Below are 25,276 nucleotides of genomic sequence, written 5' to 3'. Positions count from 1 at the left end.
TTTAGCCACATGAGAACACAGCCCAATTCTCACCTTTCCTGTTCTCACTGAATCTCACTAATTATCTAGGTGCTTCTTCCTTCTTCCTTGTGTTACGTTATAAAACAAAACTCACTGTGCTCAACTGTTTTTACTCCTATTGTAAAGGTGGGAGAGGGATAAAACTGCTGCCATCGGATTGAGGAAACTATCTTTACTGCTCCATGGAATCCCACCTACTACAAGCCATTTCTGCCCTACATAGAAAGTCTTGTTCTTGCCATGATGAAAAAGAGCAACTGCTCCTACTGAATTCAACTCTTAAATTTAAACCTTTGTCATTTCTAAAAATAGGTATGTGCCAGTTTGCCAACACATAAAACTAATTTACTGCCTCTAGGGTAATAAACTGATAAGGAAGTACAGGAACAAAGTAAAACAAGTCCATTTTATTAGAAGATTAAAGCAAGCATCACAATCTCCTATCATGAAAGAAGTTGGAGAGGAGAGTGCACATAACCTAAAAGCAGACATTAGCTGTTTATTACACATATTTTTATATGCATGTATGCATATGTGTAAATACATTGAAAGAATGAAAAAAACGTACTTCACCGGAGAAACAACTACCTAAAGAAAGAGAGTTGAGTTGAGAAGAGTGTGTTATTATATAATGTCTACTATTCAAAGTCCTTATAGATTATCTCTTTTCATCTTCCCAATAACCCTATTAAGTACTCACTATCATCCCAATTTTACACCTGAAGAAGCTGAGGCTCAGAAAAATTATATGATAGAACCAGGAATTAACTCAGGAGGCTTAAATCTGCACTGTGATATCACCTTCTACTCTGCCACATGTTACATTATCATAATCAGAGAATAAGCTCCTTCAGGAGCTTATCTGGGTGGAGGTAGAAAGAGGAAGCACCCACTGCCAATCGGCCCTTTAAGTCCCCGCTGTCTCACCATCTCAGGACTTATACTCACCCTGCCACTTCCACAGAAGCCACGAAAGGGCCCATCCAGAAAAGGCCAGATGAGAACCTGCGGCATCTAATTATCTACCACACAGTAGTTGGAGAGCTGCAGCCCAGAAAGGGGGTGTGGGGTCCCTGCCTCCTTCCCCACAAAGCCTGGAAAGGAGCTCCAAGCTTTTAAGGCCTCCATCCAGGGGGAAATGAACCAATCCCACAGCCCTGCAGCTTCACATAAGCCCCACTCCACAGACCAGCCCTATCCCACTGCCAGTACCTAACACCAGCCCTAAACCCACAGAGAAGGTTTTTATGTCTTAGGGGCACTAGTCTACTTCTTCTCTGCCTTCTGCTATCCCAACTTGAGTCAAAGTGCCTAATGAAGCAATGATGACTAAAATCAACACTCGGTGATGACGTATCCGAGACTCACAAAAGCCTGGTGCCTGGAGATGCTAGCCAGTGAGACAAACCCCACAGCGGCAGCACTCGAGGGCACCACCTCTGCCCTCTGTACCCAACAGTGCTGCAGCCCCTCCCCAGCTCCTCCTGCACCCACAAGCATGACCCAGGGTGCACATCTCTGGGGCACTTTTCCCACGGATAAAAGTGTGTGAGTAAAGCAGTGCTGAGGGCACGCTCCCAAAGGTGAGCCTGTCCCGTGCATGACTGCTCCACGGACAGCCTGCGGGGGGCAGGGGCCACCTCAACCACAAGGATGCTGTGCACCTGGGAAAGTTTCATTTTAATCCCCCCAACCCCAAAATGAGGCCATATTAAGGGCCTAACATGAGGAAGATGATTTAGTCACAAGCAAAAAGCTTCTAAGGTGGAAAACAGCAAGGATTATGGGGGGGGAAATCAAATAAAAAATAGAGAACAAAGAAGAGCTATTTTTTAACGTTTCTGCAAGTAGCTAAGTACTTAATCCTCCTGAGACTAAGAGAGCTTTTATTTATCTGGTCAAAACCTTTTTTCATTTCAGCTTCTTCACATAAAAATGTTCAGGCTCTGTAATAATTCTGACCCAATAACCACACACTGACACAAAGAACATGGGATCCAGTAGCTGCTGAGTTTTACAGAACTTACCTCCAGAACAACTCGACAGAAGCAATATCTAATTATTATTTCATCAGACTATTTTATCCATACTAAAATCTCAATTGTTATTATATCTAAGTGTGTTTAGAAGCAACATAGTGCTACTATAATCATTGATTCTAACCAACCCAAACTGCTAATAATAATTGCTCTGAATTCTTTTTAAAAAATAGGACACATATACATATATTATGTTGCTCATATAAAAGACTTTAAAAAGTGCTTCCCCTTATTCTGCAGAATGTGCTACATTGTATTTTCAGTATCATTTTAAATGAACTATAACAGCACAAAATCTCTAGTAAATATATCCTGAAATAAAATTAATTCCAATTAGGATTTAGATAATTACTATGTTGCAAAACATGAATTTGAATTTTTCTGCCCACATCCTAAAAGATCCTACTTGAAGTCAAAGATACATTAGCCTATGTTAAATTCATCTTAGATACAAATCACACACACAAAAATCAATTTGTGTAAGAAGAATACTAATGTACCTTGTCAAAGGGAATACCATACTTCTTCAATACTGATGGAGAAATCAGTGTCATCTTGTGGCGAAGAAATGCATCACACCCTTGGGAGCTGCTTGGGAAAAAACCTAAAAAGAAATAATAAATATAAGCAGCATTTTGTCAATCAAGATAAAAATTTTAGATAGTTTTTTTTTTTTTTTTACATTTAAGTTCTAGTGTTCTTTTACTATGACAGTTTTATCCAAGCATAGACCCACCCCACCACCAAAAAGCCTTTGTAGTAAAAATTAGAGTCAATGCCAGAATTCTTAAAAATTAATATATATTTATATCACCAAAGTTGATCTTCTTTACAAAAACATTTACCAAAAATTATTTTTGTAACATATAATAATTACTAAACTTTAGGAATCAATTTCAATTTGAAACAATTTTAGAATCAATCTATCTACCTGCTAAATGGAAAAAATATTACGGGAGGGTAGGAGAGATTGGTATGCACTTTAATAAAGGAATCTCTCATTTCAAACTCCTAGATTTGATAATTCCAGAAGCACGCATCCTAATGTCTGGCATGCACTAACCACAGAGCAGTTTCCCAGTTTTGATTCTTTCTGATCAGTACAGACATAATGCTACTAATTTCCAAATTCAACTTCCTGGCCAACACCCATGAAATGTCTGAAAACTGGCCTCATCAGCCTTAATGGGAAAAGTGTTTTGAGGAGCCTTTTCAATGAGGAAGCTGAACATGCAGCAAGTCTTTCATTCAACAGTATATTATACACCAAGACGTAGATGGTTTTCTCCATCACTGACTTCAATCCTGCAGTTCTGTCTGAGGCAGACTCTCATTAACTCAGGGATGCAAGATAGAGAAAAACGAACATGCTTGATGTCCTATTTGTCGCCTTGCTCACTCAGAGGGAAGACTGCAGTGCAGAAGAGAGTGGAAAAGCAAGAAGACAGAGAGAAGAACAAGAAACATGGACAAGACAGAGGAGAACCACAGAGGGAGGACACAGAAGGAAGAGGGAAGTCACCAAGAAAACGTGTGTATGAGTAAGTCGGGAAGAAACACAGATGCCGTCTAACTCCTCCATCACCGAAAAGAAGGAAAAACTGCTGGAAATGTGACTTATCTAACTCTGTGGCTCACAACATGCAAATGATTCAAGAATGTGACCAATTTGTTGAAAGAATCACCAGCATGCATTAACTAATCATGAACCATTTTAATCTCATAGAATAGAAGCACTTCCGAAGAATTTTTTTTTTAGTAAATAAACTTTAATTAATGCCACCATTGGGTATGTGAGGCCACCGTTCATCAAAGAGAAAAAAATCCAACATCCAGGAAAAAGCCACTGGGGTATAAAGAACCATCTACAAAAAGTAGTACCTTCTGCTTTAGAATCTGTACCTTAACTAAAAAGAAAAAAATAGATAGTATAGAAAAGTGTGTGTCCAAAGAAACATCAGAAATACTAACTACTATGATTCTTTACAATATCAATAGGAATAAAAGGCATAGTTTTGTCCTTTGTGGTCACTTAATGCAGCCCTCTGCTTATGATTGATATTCATAATACATAAATACAAAATAAAACTCATGAATGGTGAAAAAAACACCACACTAATATAATGGCCAAGAACACATAGCAAGATATCCCAAGTCTTACACAGACAGAGGAAGACACAACTGGTCAGTCCCCAATGCATAACACGCAGAAACATTTTAATAACACAATTCAAAGGGATCCATCAAAGTTTTCAAATCTGTAACTTCTGCAACACTAAATGATTTAAGTTTTAAATTAAAATCAATGAAGAAAGAAGAGTCTATTTAATTTTCTTTTGACATGGATTTGTAATCAGGACCTAAACAATGTGGTGAGTGGTCATAAGTTAATTTAAATTGGAAAACCATCCAAGGGAGGTATTGTAGTAGATAAAGCACTTCACATTGGGACAAAATTTATATTTACAACATGCTGTCAGAATTGTATTTTACAATGTCCTGGAAAACACCTCATCAACAGCACAAATTATGTACAAAGTATGTGTCTTAAAATGAATTTTCCTTCAAAATGCCTGCAGGGCTACATGGTTCATACTCACTCTCACTCCACAGTCTATAAAAAGTATTTTATTCAACATATAAGTCAATACAACTAAAACAGCATTTGATATGAAAATGATAATATTTTAAATGACTCAGGACTGTCCCAGATAATGAAAGATTAGTATCTTTGATAAATAGAAAAATACAGCTTTAGGAGTCACTTGTATGAAAAATTACAAAATTACATCTCACAGAAAAGATAACATTGAAAGAAAAATTCTACCTTAAGACCATCTGAGTTTTTCAAAAGTCACCAATTACACAGGTAACTCAGGATAGGTCAAAATTTTTGCAAGTAAGTTCTTTAAAATGTACCTTTTTGAATCAGTTTTGTATATTCTCATATTAACTTTCTTGGTGTTCTTTCTTAAATGTTTTAAATAATTTACTTAGAAGAAATCTTTTCTAAAAGGTATATTTTAATGTTACTAGTATAACATTCCATAAGACTTGTCAATTTACCAGGTCATACACACAGTGAGATAGTCCACTCCTTCCCAACCTGAGGACCAAGAAGTTCCAATGAAGAACGTTCTGCACTGATCCCTCGGTCATCACTAGTGGCATCCCACTGCAACACGTCAAATGCCCCATGGTCACCAGGTAATATGCCAAGTGTAGAAGAACACACAGAATAAAACCCCGCACATCTTTCTGCAGCATCTACTTTTATCATGTTAAATCACTTGGTTCATTTTTATATAAAAACAGACATTTAGAGGAGCACAATACAAAAACTGCACGCATGTTCAGAGCAATGGGGCTTTACTCTCCTATCGTACAGAGTTATTTTGGAGGAAACATTTGAGAGGCAGCCTGCTACACAGTGCAAACAATGCCACAGGACATTGTGTAAATCTTCACCAATACCCTTTTTTGTTGTTATTGTTGTTTTGGGGTTTTTTTTTTTCCAATATCCTTTTATAGGTATTTAACAAACAAGCTTGCTGGAGCACCAACTTTCCTCTCTCCTTTAATGCTCCCAACAAACACACACCTATTCATTGTAGTAAATTAAAAAGCTATATTTTATTCCAAAGTCTTGATATTTTTAATTACTTGAAGCTAGCTTGTCCAGTTTTTGAGAACTTGGACTTCAGCCTTATAGACATGAATTCCAACCAGAACTCCCATACTGTCATGACTTTGACTAGCCACATGATCCCTTAATGCCTCAATTTCCCCATATGTACAATCAAGATGCCCCATATGTACAATCAAGATATTATCTTCCTCCCTGAGTTCTTACTGTAATCTAGTAAGATAATGCACAGAAAACTTAGTCGTAGTCAAAAGATGGGAAACAACCCAAATGTCCATTAACTGATGAACAGAAAAACAAAATGTGGTTTTTATCCAATCAACAGAATATCATTCAGACATAAAAAAAAGAATGAAATAATGATACATACTACTACTACATGGAAAATATTATGCTAAATGAAAGAAGCCAGACACAAAAGGTCACATATCATAACATACTATTCCTTGTATACAAAACATCCATAATAGAGAAATACATAGAGACAGAAAGCACACTAATAACACTCTGTTGCCCAAGGTGGACAGGAGAGATTGCAGATAGGAAAAGGGGAATGACTGCTTAATAGGTACAGGATTTTCCTTTTGGGGTGATGAAAATGTCTTGGAACTAGATAGAGAGGATGGTTGTGCACCAGTGTGAAGATACTAAATGCCACAGACTTGTGCACTCAATTGCCAGGCATAATTTGACACATGGTAACATTCAATGAATAGTAACTATTATTATCCCTATTACTCATTTCCACCATATGGGGGCTAGTTATCATATTGGCTCAAAAATCTTCTCTTTCTACCAACTCTGCAACCTGCCAGCTGAGAAGGTGAATGACAGTTCCAAGAGACCTAGAAAGCTGAGGGGGAAGTTGCTGTAGATGGCCAGTGGTTACCAAGCTTTAAAAAGCATCTCATGGCCTTGGGTGTTGTGACCTAAACCTAGCCAGTTCTGGTCACAAGCAACTAACTTCTCCCCACAAAAGAAGTCTAACAGTCAAAGGTGACTTGGATTATATCTATATTTTCTCATTTGTTATTTGTATTCACCTGTAAGTTCCTCCATCCTTTCCCTAAAACTGGTATTTTAAAATTAAATATTAATATCCAGTCTAGATTCCAAATTACTCACAAATGAGCTTCAAAGTAAAAATCCTACAAAACTAAAAAGAAAAGGCGGAAATGATTAAGTTATTTCACTTCAAAGCTTTGGATACTAATGGTGCCAACCACTCCTCAACTCACTTCCCCACACACACCCCAACTCTTCCTCACAGGTGACACACCAGGGCTTCTGTGTCAGGTAAACCAATGAGCTCCCAAAGAAATGGGGCAGTATCTGATTTGGGGGTGAAAAACTGGAAAGAGTAGTTTGAATACTACACACACTCAAGCAAGCAAGGTTGCTCATTGAGATCATTCTCACTATCGAAGCATGTTAGACAGAGGAGGGCTAGCATAACAAAGAGCTTATACTCCAGAGACACCAGCTGAGCCCTGAAACCCTAAAATCATCCCACAATAACCTTTTGTAAGACCACCAAAACACTTAGGGAGTTTTGGAGCGTGGAAGTGTAGGATCCAATAAGCTCTCTCAAGGATCAGCAGTCGTACACACACAAAGGGTATTCTGTAGTCAATGTAAAAGTCGTCATATGTGAAATGCACAACTGTATGTGAAAAAAGCCAAAACCAGAAGTCTACATGTTATATGATTCCAATATGACATTTTGAAAAGGAAAACCTACAGGGACAGAAATCAGATGAGTGCTTCCCAGCAAGTAGTAGGAGGGGTTAACTGCAAAGGGGCACAAGGGAACATTTTTGGAGTGTTGGAAATGTTTTATATCTTCATAATAGTGGTGGTTACACCGTTGTATATATTTGTCAAAACTCACTGAGCTATATTCTTAAAAGAGGTGAGTTTTCATGTAAGTTTTACCTCAATAAATCAGACCCCCAAAAAATCATTATAACCTTTTAAACTGTTTTTCAGAAATAGAGCAGATGTGTTCTAAAAATATGGAACAGGTATGTTCTTTCCTTCAGAAGAAAAGTTCTCCACGCTATCAACTGGTTTACATCTTATAATATGTTAGCTATTACCAAGGAATTCTTTTTAACTCCCAATCTCACATGACTCAAATACAAACATATGCTGTTTCTATTAAATCTCCAAAAATTTCAGCCTTAGAAAAAGATTTAAAAATTAAAGTTTAGTGATATTTTCTATGGTTATACAAAGAGTAATTACAAGAAGTTCAAAGTAGTTATAAACCACTTAGGAAAGCAGGGAGGAAGGAAAAATCAAACATATAGATCTATTTCCACACTAGGAAAAGATTTTGATTAAGACATTTGCATTTGAATATAACTGAAATTTATCTATCTACGTTTATTTTTGTTTTTTGAAGAACCACAGAGAGGGGCCAGGCACAGGCAGTGGCTCATGCCTGTAATCTAACACTCTGGGAGGCCGAGGCGGGAGGATCGCTTGAGCTCAGGAGTTCTAGACTAGCCTGACCAAGAGCAAGACCCCGTCTCTACTAAAAATGGAAAAAATTAGCCAGGCATGGTGGTATGCACCTGTAGTCCCAGCTACTCGGGAGGCTGAGGCAGGAGGATGGCTTGAGCCCAGGAGTTTGAGGTTGCAGTGAGCTAGGCTGATGCCATGGCACTTGCCCAGACAAGGGAGTGAGAAAAAGAATCGCCAAAAAAAAAAAAAAAAAAGAATCACAGAGAGAAAGAATACCTAAGTATATTGTGATAGGGTTTTTATAATGATTTCATATAACTGATATAAGGCTCAATCATACAAACAAATGCTAAGGAAAAAAACACAAAAAAAGGAAATAGAAAGACTGCTTTTGTGGGAAATGCTTTCAGAGATAGATGAACACATGAAATTTTTTAGGGATTATTCATGAAAAGAACCAATGAGCTACATTATGTGAAGAAAAACCTGGTAACTTTTACCCACATCCCTACTTGAGAGGTAGACATGAGACGTTCACTGCTACATTCGTCCTCCCTGTCCTTCCTGCCATTGGAGACCAGGTAGAAAATTATCCCCTCCCAGGCTTCACTCCAGCCTGGCTTCACTCTGCCCTAAGTGCCCCATAATCCGTGAACATTTCTACTAGCAGAGCTCCCTGGGAGGAGCGCCAGGAGAGCTTCATAATGACCTTGGGATCAAGGAGGATAGTGCTTCTCCCAAAAAAGTGCCTTGTTTTTATCTCCTGAACTTGGAGCATTAGTGTAATGCCTAAGTTTTTTCCATTTCAATCTGGTTGGCAGAAAACTTATAATTTCCACTCAGTTTAACAAGCATGTGTGTCCTTACACATACAGCCTTTTACTACATTCCTAAAACCACTTTGTTTCAGTTCTCGCTCTTCTTCCCCTTGACATGTCGTATGGACAACGTATGCACAGGTCACGCGGGGATCAAACAGGTCCGAATCAAGCTAACCAGGATCTTCCTGGCTCAGCTGAGCCTCCATGTTACCATCACCTCCAACTCCAAATCATAAAAATCGCCATTTCCCCATAACTCCTTCCTGTTAGCTAGCATTCCTTTCCTGAATTCTTCCTCTCCATTCTGTTACCACTTTTCAGGACTTGAAGTCTTTTACCCCACGTTCAAATTATGTCAGCTTGGTGTATTTCACAAATTATTTTTCAATACTGAAAATCCTACTAGGAACACGGCTGGATATAAAATATCCAATTACATTTAAACACAGACAATGATATCACTGACATCATTATGAGGAAATTAAGTTTAGGGACTGTTTCATACTCTTTATGCAACCCAGCCAATAGTAAGATGGAAATAAACATACCCCTGATGCCTCACACATTGATCCCTATGCCTAAGCCATGAGTTAGCCATGGAAGCATTAGATATATCAATAGTGTTCTGTTATTTTTTATGGTTTACAGCAGTGGTCCCCAGCCTTTTTGGCACCAGGGACCAACTTCATGGAAGACAATTTTTCCATGGGATGGGAGGGGGGTGGCAGGGAGGTGTTCAGGATGATTCAAGCGCATTACGTTTATTGTCAAACCTCTCTGCTAATGATAATCTGTATTTGCAGCTGCTCCCCAGTGCCAGCATCACCGCCTCAGTTCCACCTCAGATGATCAGGCATCGGGTTCTAGCAAGAAGCCGCGCGACCTAGATCCTTCACACAGTTTTCAGTAGGGTTCCCGCTCCTATGAGGATCTAATGCCAGTGCTGATTGGACAGGAGGCGGAGCTTATGCGGTGATGTGCGTGATGGGGAGCAGCTGTAAATACAGATGAGGCTCCCCTCTCTCATCCGCCACTCACTTCCTGCTGTGCGGCCAGTTCCTAACAGGCCACAGACCAGTGCCACTCTGCGGCCCACAGGGTTGTGGACCGCAGGCTTACAGGGACCTTTAAAGTTGAGTATTTATAATCAAGGGTGTTTTGTTTATAAGCTTTTCAAAACCAGGCATTGTAATATAATATTTTCAGACCATCAGCTTAATGAATGCTTAAGGGAATAATATTTACCATTTTAAGAGCTAATAAAAGCACATTTTCCTAACTCAAGGAGAAAGATGTAAGAACAGGTTAATTTAGAATCTGTCCATAAACTTTAAATAACTTATTTATTGCTGCCCTTCTATCCTACTGACACCAGAGGCTCATAATGTCTTTTGGACCAAACCCCGCTAAGGAGATTTGGTGATGGCTTCCCAGAAATCCACATATATGCCCAGTTTCAAATATAATTATAGGGAGTCCACAGAATGCCTGCCTGCAAACCATCTACAGACCTTTGTCTAACCCCCTGGCACAGGGATCCCTACAAATCAGATTAGAACCCTCTGCCCCACAGGCTTAAACTCAAGATTGTTAGCCATTAAAAGAACAAACAAAAAAAAGTCTCACACATACACACTGACACACACTTAAAAGCATGAAGCAAATTAATTCTGTATAACAATAATTCTTCTGTTCCCTTTTGCTGAATAAAGTGACAAAACTAAAATACATGTTGCAGGAAAATATAAAGATGTAAAAGCATCAACTCACTTCTACTCTACTGTTGTTTGGACCAAGATTCCTGTTAATAATTATCCTTCCAAAATCAGCTGTGCAAAATCCCAAGTCACATATCTTTCCCAGTACCCAAAACATTCACCAAAGTAAATCACTTCCAATATTTTAAAATAATAGTATTTTATTGACGATAAAAGACAAATGAAATATACTTTTGCACAAAAATTTAGACTTTCCCAATTTATTGTAATCCATATTTTGCTTAATAACAAAGATATTGTATTATTTCTAAAATAGATGAGATTTAGATATTTTAAAAACTGAAAATCTTTCAAACTGTCATTCATGATTTAACATTATACCTCTATTCTCAACCATATTTGCAATCCAATTGTATCAAACCAAAAATTACAAAGAATACAGTGGCATTATAGGTGAATATAAGAAGTATAAAAATTGTAACAATTCACTTGAAAATTTTTATTACATTTATGTCTACATAATATTGGTGAAAAACTGCATAAATGAAAAAGCAGCTGAAGGGCAAAATCAAACTCCTGCCTTTATTAGATGCTGGCATACTGTCTTTCAAATAAAATATTTGTAGGTGCCACACTCAATCAAGATTTCAACAGAAACCAAAATGAAAGCATTCACGCATAAAAGGCAAGTGTGATAATTATGATATGCAGAGAAGATAATGGAAAATATCCGAGCCTACTTTTCATTTTATGTAACAAGTGCTACCTTGACCTAGACATTCTATAATGCTCCATCACATTTACTGCATTATTTTATCATTTTAATTATTTTGCAGAATTCAATTAATTGGCTGGCATCTGGTCAGCAGATGTAAATCCTCTACTATCCTATCTTATAGGGTCTTTCCCTGCTTCATTTCTGAAAATAATGCTGCAAAAACAGTTATGAATAAACATGCAATGGTTAAACTTCTTGTTCATCCTTCAAGTATATCAACCTCTTACTGATTAAACAAATGGCAAAGGAAGGTGGCTGCCATTCTCCGGGAGTGTCATCTTCAGATAGTTCACTTCAAAGCATTAACAGTAAGTTTACATCAGAAATTTTAGTGAGTGACTCAACACTCTAAAGTTTACAATGGCTTCATTTTGAAAGCTCTCTAGTGGTGAGGTTAATAGAAAATAGTGGAATAATTATTACAGAGAAGCAGATAGTTCAGCATATAGTTTAAACACAAAGATCATTGCCTATATAGTTAAGGATTATGGTAATCGTCTTCTAAGCTCTAATCTATTATCCAGAACAAGGATTCATCCACCTTAATATTCATGAAAATATTCCCTAACAAAGTTCAAGATTATAATTACATTGCTATTATTACTATAATACATTACATTAAAAAAAACACAGAGGCTTTACAGTGATTAGCCTGCCAAAATTATAATAATGCTTCTTACAAATGAGATACTGTAACTGTTCCTTCTGATACTCTTGTATAATATGGTGGAGAGTAACCTTTAGATGCCATTAACAATATCTGCTCAGAACTGTCAAGTCAAAGATTGGGGTTTCTCAGTGCTCCCATTTCATTATTAAATGAAAGCACATAAAATGCAGGAACAAAATTCTTTTCCTAATACGAGGCAAACCTAACACACCCATGAAAAATGGATCAGCACCTGACTAGAAGGGCACTGCTCACTGAGGATTCAATCCTGCATAAAGGCAGGATGTCTTACAACTCAGTTATCCCCCCAGTGGAACTCTACTTTCCCCTGGACATAGGTCACTACCAGCCTACATCTTCTTTGGAAAAGACTGGCTAGTGAAATAGAAAATAAGGATGGCAGGGGGTGAATTTGATTCTCCTCCCCATGTGTAAGCAGATGAGGGGAAGGCTGCCTGAAGCATATTTAAGAGAAAGGAGGAAAGAGGAAGGTGGCTGTTTTACTAGCACTCTGCATACACAAGCAGGCACAGGGTGAGACCAGCAATAGAGCTTCAGAAGCATTCTTCATCCTGGCCCTTATGAAGATGGTGAAACCCATGAAAAATAAAAATTCAGCTTTCAGTAAAATGAGTTTAACTTTGCCAGTCCAAGAAGACATAAAATTTCTTGTGTATCTAGTTACCCAGGGCCATTCACCTTCTTACTTCCCTAAGGGCACAGTCCCAGGCCCAGTGGGTGACAAAAGAACTGGGTATCATAGGTGACATAACATAACCCTTGGAGGAAATGATATAGTAACACAAAATGCAGGGATAAAACACCTGCACCCTGAGATACAACAATATAACTCTCTGAAAGAATGTAACTTAAAAGCAGGAAAAATATTATTGGCACAATGATGTTGAACACATTGTATTAAAACAGAAAAAATTTTGGAAACAACCAAAATAGATTAACAGCAATTACTTGATGAAAAAAATACTAAGCAGTCAACTAAAATAACCATGAAGATTATGCAACAGAAAAAAATACTCATAAATTAATGTGAAAAAATTTAAATTGTTCAATTAAAGAAACACTTAAAAGTCAATAACTTGAAAATAATAAAATCAAAGTGGCATTCTACTTTGTAAAAATACCTCAAAAGAAAAACAACCTATCAAGGTAAGAAACACAGAAAGCAAGTTTTACCTTGAGCTAGTCTTTCAAGTCGTTTTCCATGCTCCGGAGGTATAGCATACCTAAAATTTTAAACATAAATAAAAATTTTAGGTTTATAATTTTTGAGCTGGTATCCTAAGGACATTTACTCCCAAATAATGTCATGTAAAAAAATTCAATACCAAACTTCCTTTGGATGAACTGAGTAGAGATTAGAAAACCAATCATACAGACATATCCCTTAGACACCAGACAAAAGAAAAATGTGCTTATAAATTACCTATTTCAATGTCCCAGCTCACCCTTCCAACCACATTGTAATAGATTAGGGAACAAAGGCCCAAGGCCACTAAACTGCTTAGCAAAGTGGGCAGCTAGCTGCAGCCTAGAAACTTTCTCCCAACTTACAGCACTCCAGCTCTCCAGGGGTTTTTTTTTTGGTTTTATGTTTTTTGTTTTGTGGTTGGTTCATTTTGGGTTCTGATTTTAAGAAAATCTGAGGGGTTGTCTTTTTAACTTTTAAAATATTTTTAGTGACAACCAGGATAGAATACAAACTTATTATACCCACATTTATATTTCCACCAAATCTTTCTAAGAACACTGTACCTTTTGAAGAAGATCTTAAATAAGATTATCAGCCTTTGAAAACCAGCTCTTGTTTATTTCACAATTAGGTGACTTTTTAGATCTTGAATATAGTAATAATTTTTCACCCTTGAAGAATACAAGTACTCATTTCTAGCTCCTGGTGTTTTCAAAAGTGATATACTTGAGGTCATTTACTGTGGTCTTATAAATTTGAAAACAAAAATTTCAAAATATCCTATACAAATACTAAACTTTATAGGAATTTTTAATGGGGAAATTAACAAATGATCATTTCATGTATCATATAAAAATGATCTATCATTTTTCAAGACCTACATTTGCTATATTTACTAGCCTAATTTACATTAAGTACAAGTTACTTCTTACTAAAGTAACTTATCTAATTGTACTTAACACCACACTTTGTTGCATTTAATGACACTGATGACATATGCAAAACTTAATTGGATCCAATGTAACTAGGCAATTCACTAAGAGAAAATTCAATCATATATCCTGTTGCTTAAGGCACTCCTAATGAAATTATTCCAACTGAATTGGGAAGATAAAATTTTAGCATTTTTTAACTAAATGACTATAACCCAATGTATATTTATGGACACTTCTTACCAGTTTTTAATTCCTGGTTTATATCACAAATATACCCAGGGGAAAAAAAACCAGCACAAGTATATAGGACAGATGTGTGTGCATACATGTGTGTGTGTGTGTGAGTATGTGTATATCCACTCCGGGCAAGAGGGTCACATCCCTCATATAGACATACACACACAAACACACTTACATAATGTGTATACGCCTGCCCACAAAGAGTTGGATGTGAACGAAGATATTTATATATTCAGATTCACTTTTCTTAAAAATTGGCAAAGTTAAAGATGCTCAATCTGAAGTTCAGTCATCTGTTCACAGAAAACATAACCATGTTCATCTGCAGAAGGAAGGAGGAAAAAGTAGGGCATGATGGCTCTACCCTACCTCTGGTCCTCTGTTTACTGCTAGGATTTTAATCATACCAAGCCAGCCCCCCAATACCTCTCTTCCTAGGTAGCCCTTATTATCCTTTTCTTCTCTACAAGTATACTATCTCCCAATACGGCCATTTCTATCTTGGCCAGAAAATTTAATTGGTTCTACTTTTCTTCTTTAGATTTGGGGCAGTGTCTCAATCTCTTTTCAAAATCTATAAAAGATCTAGCTCACTTTAATGTCATAAATAATTATCAATAAATGTCGTATGGTTAACCAACCATTGCTACAGCTAAATATCTTCAGAAAACATCAAATGATGAAAATTTCCTTCCATCCACAGACCCATATACAAGAAGACATGCAATATTTCCCAAGTAGAACTGAATCCTCAAATTGAAAGCCACCCTGTGGTAACATCCAGCGAAGCACAACTGGGCAAAAACAACTTCAAGGAGGGGACACTGTCTCAGTCATTACCTTCCTCAAAGTAAATGGTTATTCCTGTGAAATATTTGTACAGCTCTTTCTTCTGTATTATGAATCCTAGGCTTTGTTACATAATATTTAAATGACAGAGCTGTATAATGTTTCATATGCAAATAACTTACAAAATTCTCTGAATAAGCCCTAAACCCTGCCCTAGGTTATGATAGACAAAGGACAGTCAAAACTGAAGACAAGTAATAATGCTAATAAAACTGGAAAATAATCATCAAATTCTTGTGTTCATCATTAGATTCAACATGATAAAGAAACTAGGAAAGACTACTTTTAAATTTTTAGGAATTCATCCAAGGGTCAAATCATCTAGTTTCTTACTGTGAACAATAAAATCAGAGTGTTACCCCACTCAGTAGTCAAGAAATGATATGCATACATGTACCATATGCACAACCACAAAACCTTGCTCAAAAGATACTTTTAATAGTTTTCCTAATGCAATTATCTCACTCAATCAATAGCCCCCAACAGGATCAAAGAACAATTTTTCTTCTCTACATACAAGTCACAGGGCCAGAAAGCCCCTTAAAGAAAATCTAGTTTAGGCCAGGCGCGGTGGCTCACGCCTGTAAACCTAGTACTCTGGGAGGCCGAGGCAGGTGGATCGTTTGAGCTCAGGAATTCGAGACCAGCCTGAGCAAGAGCGAGACTCTGTCTCTACCAAAAGTAGAAAGAAATTATATGGATAACTAAAAATATACACAGAAAAAATTAGCCAGGCATGGTGGCTCATGCCTGTAGTCCCAGCTATTCGGGAGGCTGAGGCAAGAGGATTGTTTGAGCCCAGGAGTTTGAGGTTGCCATGAGCTAGGCTGATGCCACGGCACTATACCCTGGGCAATAGAATGAGACTCTGTCTCAAAAAAAAAAAAAAGAAAGAAAGAAAGAAAGAAAATCTAGTTTAGCACTTCTAAAAATTTTTTTTGTTTCCATACCACCTCTGATTACTGGCAGTAACTGGCAACTGGGAGAATGAAGGACAACAGACACACACATCCCTTGGGGGTGGGCTACCCACCATACTCAGACAAAAGCTGGTCAGGTGATTCCAACATGGCAATACATTAGGATGGATGGAGGGAGAGGCAGACAGATGGATGGATGGACAGGCAGACGGACAGAGGGAGGAAGAGATGGATGGATGGACGGAGAGATGGACAGAGGGAGGGAGGGTGGATAGATGGACGGGAAGACAGATGGATAGCTAGATGTTTGGATGGATAGATGAATGGGTGGGTGGGTGGGCAAATGGAGGGAGGGAGGGAGGAAGGGATAGAAAAATGGGTGGACGGATGAATAGAAAGACAGAAAGACAGACAGATAGATGGACGGATGGATGGATGATGGACAGACAGATGGGCGGACAGATGGAAGGATGGATGATCTGACAGAGAGACAGACGGATAGACATGTGGATGGACAGATGGACAGATAGGCAGACAGGCGGAGGGAGGGATGGATATATGGATTGATGGGTGGATGGATGGACAGAAAGACAGATGGACAGACAGACGGAAGGATGGATGGATGGACAAGTGGATGGACAGACAGATGGGCACTCTCTTTTAATTACCACAACCAAGGACCTCCCTTGGTCCTAATTCCCAACAACATCCCTGATGTCTGATCCTCCTGACCAAGACCCTCACCTTTCCAGTATGAGGGATTTGTGTACGCATGCCTTTTTTGGTGTTGTATAATGTTTTTCCTTCAGATTTTTTTCAGTAATACTACAATGAATGGCCCAAGACAATGCTAAACAAAAACTTCACATAGCACTTTCAAAACAGAAATCTAGGTGGCTTCCATACCTGCAGCAGATTTGTGTAGGCTGACAGCCCTCACCTGTGAGAAAGTGGCACTTGGCTTCAGGAGCACTCAGTCAGGCTGCATTTAAACACTGGACTCACTGTCTTTCTGCAATAGTACCTTTGCTAATATATACGCCACAGCACCACCGTAATGGGCACTCCAGCAATGTGAAGCCAAACAATTCTAATCTGCTTCAATACATAACATAAGAAAAGACAGAAGAGACAAAACAGCAAGGTACGGACATTTTCATGTGTTTTTCATCAACCACTTTCCTCTAGTAAAGTGGAATGCATATTCAACAAGAATTGGAGGGAAGCACCTAAGAAACCTTGCACAAGTCACTTTACCACTGTCAGACCTTGTGTGCTGCACAGAACAGCATGGAAAAGATCAAACTTGTAATATTTAGGGGCTGATTATTAAATGATGGCTATACGGCAATGAGGTAAGCCCAAGCTGCTGACACTTACATCCAGTAAACTTGAGAAAATGTTCAAGAATTATCAGTACAAACAAACAGATAGTCAGGGATCAGACAGGCACATAAAAGGTTGAGGGAATCAGAGTCATTTTTTTAAAGGCAGAATTATGCTTAAATCATATCAAGGCAGGATCATGTCTAAATGCTGATGGGAAAGGGGTGAGAGATGTGGGCAAGCAAAGCAGTACTATTATGATATTATCTCTAATGAAATTTTTGGTAATTGCTTAATAAAGTACATACAGGCATAGCACAGAGATATTGTAGGTTCGGTTCCAGACCACCACAATAAAATGAATATTGCAATAAAGTGAGTCAGACAAATTTTTGGTTTACCAGTGTATATAAAAGTTATGTTTACTCTATACTGTAGTCCATTAAGTGTGCAGTAGTATTATGTCTAAAAACCAATTTAAATGCCTTAATTTAAATATATTAATACTGCAGTGCTAAAATATGCTAACAATCACCTGTGCCTTCAGCAAGTCCTAATCTTTTTTCTGGCGGAGAGTCTGGCCTCCGTCTCCTCTCCAGAGCTCCCCAGGCCTTGCAGCAGGAAGACCTGGTGGCTGAGTGGAGGCACACCAGAGAGCGCACACATGCAGAGGGGTCTGGAAACTACTGACCTCACTCAGAGAAGTTCACTCAGGGCTCTATGGCCCTGACCATCTCCTAACACTTCTGCGAAAGTTTCTCTTTACCTCCAAAGTCTCAGCATCCCTAAGATTACATTCATCCTTTCCCCCTTTAAGTTCGGTCACTTTCCTAGCATGCCCATTTCAGTTCATAACTCCGTCTCCGCCAGTCTTCCAAACTGGAAATATCAATGTCACCTCTTCATTTTTCATCCCTTCTGCAGCCATTGCCAGTAACAAGTGCTATCCACTCTACATCTCAAAACCTTGTATCCATCCACCTGCAGCATCACCCCAATTTCAACCTTTATTTGCTCTCAGCTAAACTGTAATAACCGAACTCTCCGCCTGTATCTCCCTAAGTGGCTACACTTCCCATACCACTATGGCCATATAAAAACCTTTGCTAGTCACTGCCTGGCTTTCGAGAACCCCCCCACAACTTAACCCCAAACTTCTTAAATAAGAACACTTCACTCTCAATAGGCTGGACTATGAATTAGTCTATCAGTCACATTGGCTTCTACCTCAGTCCTCACCTCAAACAGCCTCCTCTACTCTTAGCTTCAATTCCCAAACCCCACCCAGATTCCACCACCCCTGAAGCTTTCTTTGACCATTATAAGTCTCAGCAATCTCACCCCTTCTCTTCTCTCAGAGCCCTTCAATTATATTTTTCATATCACATTTATTACCTATTACTTTCCACAGTATGCTGTTCAATGTGCATAAATCATTTTTGTGTTGATAGGAATTGAGTTTTATGTGATAGAGAAAGCCTACCACCACTCAGGAATTTTCACATAAATTATTCTTTTTTGCCTACCTGGTAGTCCAGGCATTCAATTATGTGCCACATTTGCTCAATCATGTAGCTAATTCTAAATTCTTTGGGGATATGAGTGTGTTTCTTACTTTTTTTAATCCTTGGAAAGCCAACGAATAGAAGAATGCCTACCATTGTATACTATACTCTCAAGTACATACTGGTTTGTTGAAATTAATTGTTCATTTAACCCATAGGACAGTATTTTTGTTTTAGATATACTGAATCTCACCAACAGTTCTGCTAACTAAAAACTATGAATGACAAACTATGAACACGCTAAGTAGATAATAACAGAATTACTAATTATTATTATTTAAAAATAATGTTTTACTTAAAACTAATATCTCATATGAATTGAAAAAGAAAAAATTTGGAAGGCTAAGGAAAGCATAATTTCTTTAAGGACATATTTGTGTGGATTACTAAAAAAACAGACCTAAAATGATGTTAGCCAGGTGGTTATGATATAAACACTATCTTGAACTGAATAATATTAGGCTGACACTTCAAACCATCAGTAGGCAAATCTACATTTGTCAGAGTGTACTCAATCCACTTCTCTGATTCGGGTTTTCTCTATGAACTGTTCCCTTTGTACTTCGCCTTTCAAGATAAGCTCAGTCCATTTACTTGTTTACTGGTACTTTTGAAGGAATAACTCCTACTTCTCAGATTACTCCCTCAATATCTCCCTAGTGTTGTTTGGGAGCCCTGGAGCTGTCAATACTGTGCTTAGGAGCAGATATTCTCCACTCCCCCATTGCCCAGACCTCTGTCACTGTGCAATCGTAGGCAGCTGCCATGGGTCTCTGCTCTCACCAACAGGGGCTCCTGGCACACCCGGCTCGCCCAGCTTCCCCCATGCTGTGCTATCCAGGGCCACAGAGGGGAGATGCCTCTCCAGGACCACATCATGTTCAGGCAGGTCCTTCCCAAAACAGGGCTTCCCTCTGCTCCCTGCCCCTAACTGAAGCTGTGATAAGTACCCCCTTCCCTCTCATTTATGTCTCCGTTTGTTGTTGCTGTTTTGCTCATAGTTATCCCCTGTGAAGAATAAAGCCCAAGTCTCCAAGAACAATATTTTAACTCTAAAATGAACCTCCCCTCTTTTACTGGCATAAGGTTATGTGCCTGACTTGCCCTCTAGAGTTACTAAAGGAATGAAAAGGTCAGTGAAAAAGAAGAACTGTCCACTAAATACCATTTCAACTCATCACAGCTACCATTTATTGAGCATTTACAACATGCCAGAGCTCATGCTAAGACTCCTTTAATACAAGTTCTGCAACCACCTCCATCTTGCCAATGAGGAAACCAAGGCTTATAGCCATTAGTCACTTAAGCAAGGTGGACAACAGAGCTGGCACCCAACCCCAGACCTGTCTGACACCAATGCCCAAGATGCACTCTCCTGCCCCATATTCCAATCCTGTTTTCCCAACAATCACCATAAAAATGCCAAAAATGACCGTAGGAAGGAAGTGATGGAGCACATGTCTCCTCCAGGGACATAGCCGCCCTGTACCATGATCATGCAAAAGACAGAAGCGTTTTAAATAAACTGCAGTTTAAAGAAGGCCATCAAAATACCACCTAAAGGATTTTTTGTTCTTGTTACAAAAACACTTTATGAATCACAATGTAAAGTACCCATATTATAATTCACAAAAGTCAAAATTTCTGAAAGTTAATTTACGATATACTTTGCAAAGCAAGACATAGTCCTAATCAATATTGTCCAAAAGAAACTAAACAACTATAGGTTTTATAAATGTGATTATGTTACATTTTAACATTATTTATGGTGTTAACAAGTTTTAATATTTGTACATTTATTAAAGCTTAAGCATTAACATTTTAAATTATGGACTCTCATTCATTAACTGCAGAAAATAGAACATTTCATAGGTAATTTTCCGCCATATAGACAAATGTGAAAAACAGAAAGTACGACTGTAGGGGCTGATGCGAGTCCCCCCTTCCTGACAAGGCCTTCACCATCTGCATCCAAGAGAAAGGCCTCACCCCAATCTCACATTCTCTCCCCCCAAAATCATGGCCCCTGAAGAGGGAGGGGATGGTGGCCCACATCCAAATGGTTCACACTTGAGAATAAAGGCCTGTCCCCCTTGTCTCAATATATGGGGCAATTCTAGGCCGGGCGCGGTGGCTCACGCCTGTAATCCTAGCACTCTGGGAGGCCGAGGTGGGCGGATCGTTTGAGCTCAGGAGTTCGAGACCAGCCTGAGCAAGAGCAAGACCCCATCTCTACTAAAAATAGAAAGAAATTATATGGACAGCTAAAAATATATATAGAAAAAATTAGCCGGGCATGGTGGTGCATGCCTGTAGTCCCAGCTACTCGGGAGGCTGAGACAGGAGGATCGCTTGAGCTCAGGAGTTTGAGGTTGCTGTGAGCTAGGCTGAAGCCACGGCACTCACTCTAGCCTGGGCAACAGAGTGAGACTCTGTCTCAAAAAAAAAAAAAAAAATATATGGGGCAATTCTAAAGGGCCTCGCTAGCTCCAGTACTGCCAGCAGGATCTGCCCAGGGCTCTGCCAGAGTTCGGCCTCACCTTCCACCCCATCTCCCTGCCTTCCACCCTGCTCACAGTGCTCCTCCTGCAGCACTCTCCAAGAAACCTCCAGCATACACATCTCAGGATCAACTTCCCAAGCAATTGAACTAAAACAATAAAAATAAGCATGTTTGTAAGAAGGTGTCACTAAATATAAGTCCTGAAAATTACAAGCTGGGCATCTAAAACTATGGCCTGGAGGATGAGTTCTTTGAGCTGAGGCCCCATAAGGACACCGGATAAAGAGCCCCTGCAGAGCTTAGCCTCACCCTCATGCCATCTGTGGCCATTCAAGTAACAAACAGACACTCTGGCAGCCATCTGTGCAGGCAGTCCTAAGTGAGGAAATGCCAAAGAAAAAGGATCCTAACAAGAAGAAAGTTTCAGTGAATAACTGAGCATTAGAAAGATGGGAAGGCTGGGTGCGGTGGCTCACGCCTGTAATCCTAGCACTCTGGGAGGCCGAGGCGGGTGGATTGTTTGAGCTCAGGAGTTGGAGACCAGCCTGAACAAGAGCAAGGCCCCGTCTCTACTAAAAATAGAAAGAAATTATATGGACATCTAAAAATATATATAGAAAAAATTAGCCAGGCATGGTGGCGCATGTCTGTAATCCCAGCTACTCGGGAGGCTGAGGCAGAAGGATTGCTTGAGTCCAGGAGTTTGAGGTTGCTGTGAGCTAGACTGATGCCACAGCACTCTCGCCTGGGCAACAGAGAGAGACTCTATCTCAAGAAAAGAAAAAAAAGAAAGAAAGATAGGAAGTTCTTTTTAATCTGGAACTTCAAATTCAGTTTGGTATCCATATCCATGCAAATTAGTATTCTGAGTGATCAGGAAAATTAATGTTATTTTTATCTAAAACCTAAGAACTAGGTTTTATAACTAAATATAACTAATAACTGATCAAAACTTGACTTTCAAAAAATAAAATTTCCTATTACCTAATCCATTGAATCTTTTCAAAGTTATACTTGGGTCCTAAACACTATAAACGTCTCTTCATGAAAGAAAAAAAGGATGATGAGTCATTGGTTAACTATGAGCGACTTTAAAAAAGCTTTACTGTCATCTCCAAAATACTCAATAGATAATACACTCAGTATTAAAGTAATGTTTCTAGTACAGATGGCCTTCCATATCTGTGAATTCTGCATCCTTGGATTCAACTAACCGTGGATCAAAAATATTTTGGAGAAAGAAAAACTATATCTGTACTGAATATTTACAAACATTTTTTCTTGTCACAATTCCCTAAACAATACAGTTTGACAACTGTTTGCATAATGCTTACATTATGTACACACATACACACGTATACATTTATTAAATGAATGTATGAAATGTTCATATCTATTGAGCACTTATGAACCATCAGGAGCTGGGATATGTGCTTGATACACAGTACATTATTTACTCCACACAATTACCATATGAATTGGACTCCAGAACCATCTACATGTTTTAGGAGAGCAGGTTGAGACATGGAAGTTATTTAATAATTGACAAGGTCACACACTCAACTCAGTAAAACATAGTATGAGGACTCAGAACTCGATACTATGGTACAAAAAAACCTGTGCTCGTCAACACTAAACAACATTGAACAAATGATCCAGTGAAAAAGCACTAAACTAAGTATGCATTTAATATCTATCCTGAGTAATCTGACACTTCTTATTGCTACACAATATTTTAACAAAACCTGCTTTTCTTTTTAATGAAATTTAACCAATTCAAAAATGCTGCAGCCCATCCTTAACAGTTCTAAAAACATCCAGGGAAACCTTCTTTCCTGATTTTAGACCTTTTCATAGTCTAAGACATGTCCTCCTATGCCTCACCTCTGTCATTCTCGACAGAGCAAATCTGAAAGTTTCTTATTCATTGTGTTTTTACCTGGTCTAACAAAGAAGGATTCAAGCTACCATGTAAGTTCTATATCCTCCAACCCCAGCAATTAGACACTATCATACATGAGGCTTGAAAGGAAAAATCATTTTTTAGTTGAACTTGAAATTCCAGCTCTATTGTATATGGATACATCCTGTCAAGTTCAGACTTTAAATAACTGCTATGACCAAAAATTATTTATTTCCATAAAGTTATTAAAATAGGAATTATGAATATTTGTATAGTACTTTACAGTTTACAAAGCACATTTACACACAGTATATCCCTAGATCCTCCTAGAAATCCTGTAGGTAGACAAAGAATAAATCATGCCTCCACTTGGCAGTTAAAGAAACTCATGATGAAAGGAGTATAATGATTTGCCCTAAGTCATTTGCCTAGTAAGTGACAGATTGGGATTTTAAAATGGGACTTCTACCTCCAAAGTCAATATTCATTTCAAGAAAATAAATACTTTACCACTGACGGTCAAAGCAGTTTTCTATCTGCTTACCCTAAGGATTCTTTTTCCCTTAAACCTTTAGGCCAGAAATGTTTAAATAAATCATCCTCTAAAGTCTCTTCAATACAAACCTGTGTTCATGAACACTTACTCGGCAAATCTGTCAAACACAGTGGCTAGAAATATATGTTTCAGGGCTTCTACCTGGAGCTGTACATACCTGTAGCGACTCAGAAATCTCAGGATACTTGGTATTTTTAATAGTTACATTTTAAAGAAGAATCTTTATAAAATGTTCTAAATGTTTCCTTTCCTGCCCTTAAAGAGAATGATCCCAAACCATTTAACACTCTCCTAATTCAATACAACAATTCTTTAGGGCATCAATCCTATAGCCAGGCTCTGCATGTTAAGTGCTGATGATTCTAAGGCAAAATAAAAACAAACAAATAAACATGCACCTCAGCTTCAAGGCACACACAGGCAAGTTGAGGGATGGCGAGGGTAGAAAAGAGGGGAGGGTTGGTGGGGCGACACAACCACTTCTAAGATGCAAAACCACGTCTAAGGCAGGGGCAGCACATGGTCCAAGGACAAAATCTAAGGGACACACAGGCAGATGACAGAAAGGTGGGCCCGGAAGCAAAAATGGAATCGTAGGCAGTCTTTGCAATAATCACACCCACAATATGGTACCTGAGGATACAAGTGAAAAAGAGGAAGGAGTAGATGTCGAATACCGTCCGAAAAAGCCAGGGAGAAGAAAGAGGACACATTGTGGTGACAGATATGTCAAGCACAGGAGAGGCCAACCCCTGGAGAAAAGTAAAGGAAATCTTCCCACAGAGAAAGGTAGGTGCAAGAGAACACAGAGAGGACAATCAGAAAAGGAAATCAGCGCATAGACACGTGCATGCAGAACCTTTTGTCACCTAGTCATCCTCTTATTTTAAGTAAATAAAAATATTCCTCTCACTCTGATCACAAATCACAACATAGAGTATTGGAGAATATATCTGTTGATTCTCGTGATTTTGGGGGTGAGGAAACTGGAGTCCAGAGAAGCACAGTCATCTGACCAAAGCCATACACGTTAGTGACAGCGTAAGGACTGATCGCTGGTCCCTGGAGTCTAAGCTCTGCCACATACACTGCCTACCTCCCAGTACT

General features: G+C 38.7%; 1 protein-coding gene across 2 annotated transcripts in view; it reads right to left on the bottom strand.

Moving 5' to 3' along the window:
- Nucleotides 1–25,276, bottom strand: part of KDM4C (lysine demethylase 4C) — a 355,559-nt gene that overhangs the window by 250,417 nt on the left and 79,866 nt on the right. For both annotated transcript variants that reach the window (XM_069476472.1, XM_069476471.1), the window contains 2 exons: nt 13,357–13,406; nt 2,561–2,664 (listed from right to left, as the gene is read on the bottom strand). In XM_069476472.1, the coding sequence (XP_069332573.1) occupies nt 2,561–2,664; nt 13,357–13,406 (154 nt within the window). The remainder of the gene's footprint in view (nt 1–2,560; nt 2,665–13,356; nt 13,407–25,276) is intronic.

This window comes from Eulemur rufifrons, chromosome 7 (genome assembly GCF_041146395.1).
Source record: "Eulemur rufifrons isolate Redbay chromosome 7, OSU_ERuf_1, whole genome shotgun sequence".
NCBI classification, from domain to species: Eukaryota; Metazoa; Chordata; class Mammalia; order Primates; family Lemuridae; genus Eulemur; species Eulemur rufifrons.
This window is presented reverse-complemented; position numbering and strand designations above follow the sequence as displayed.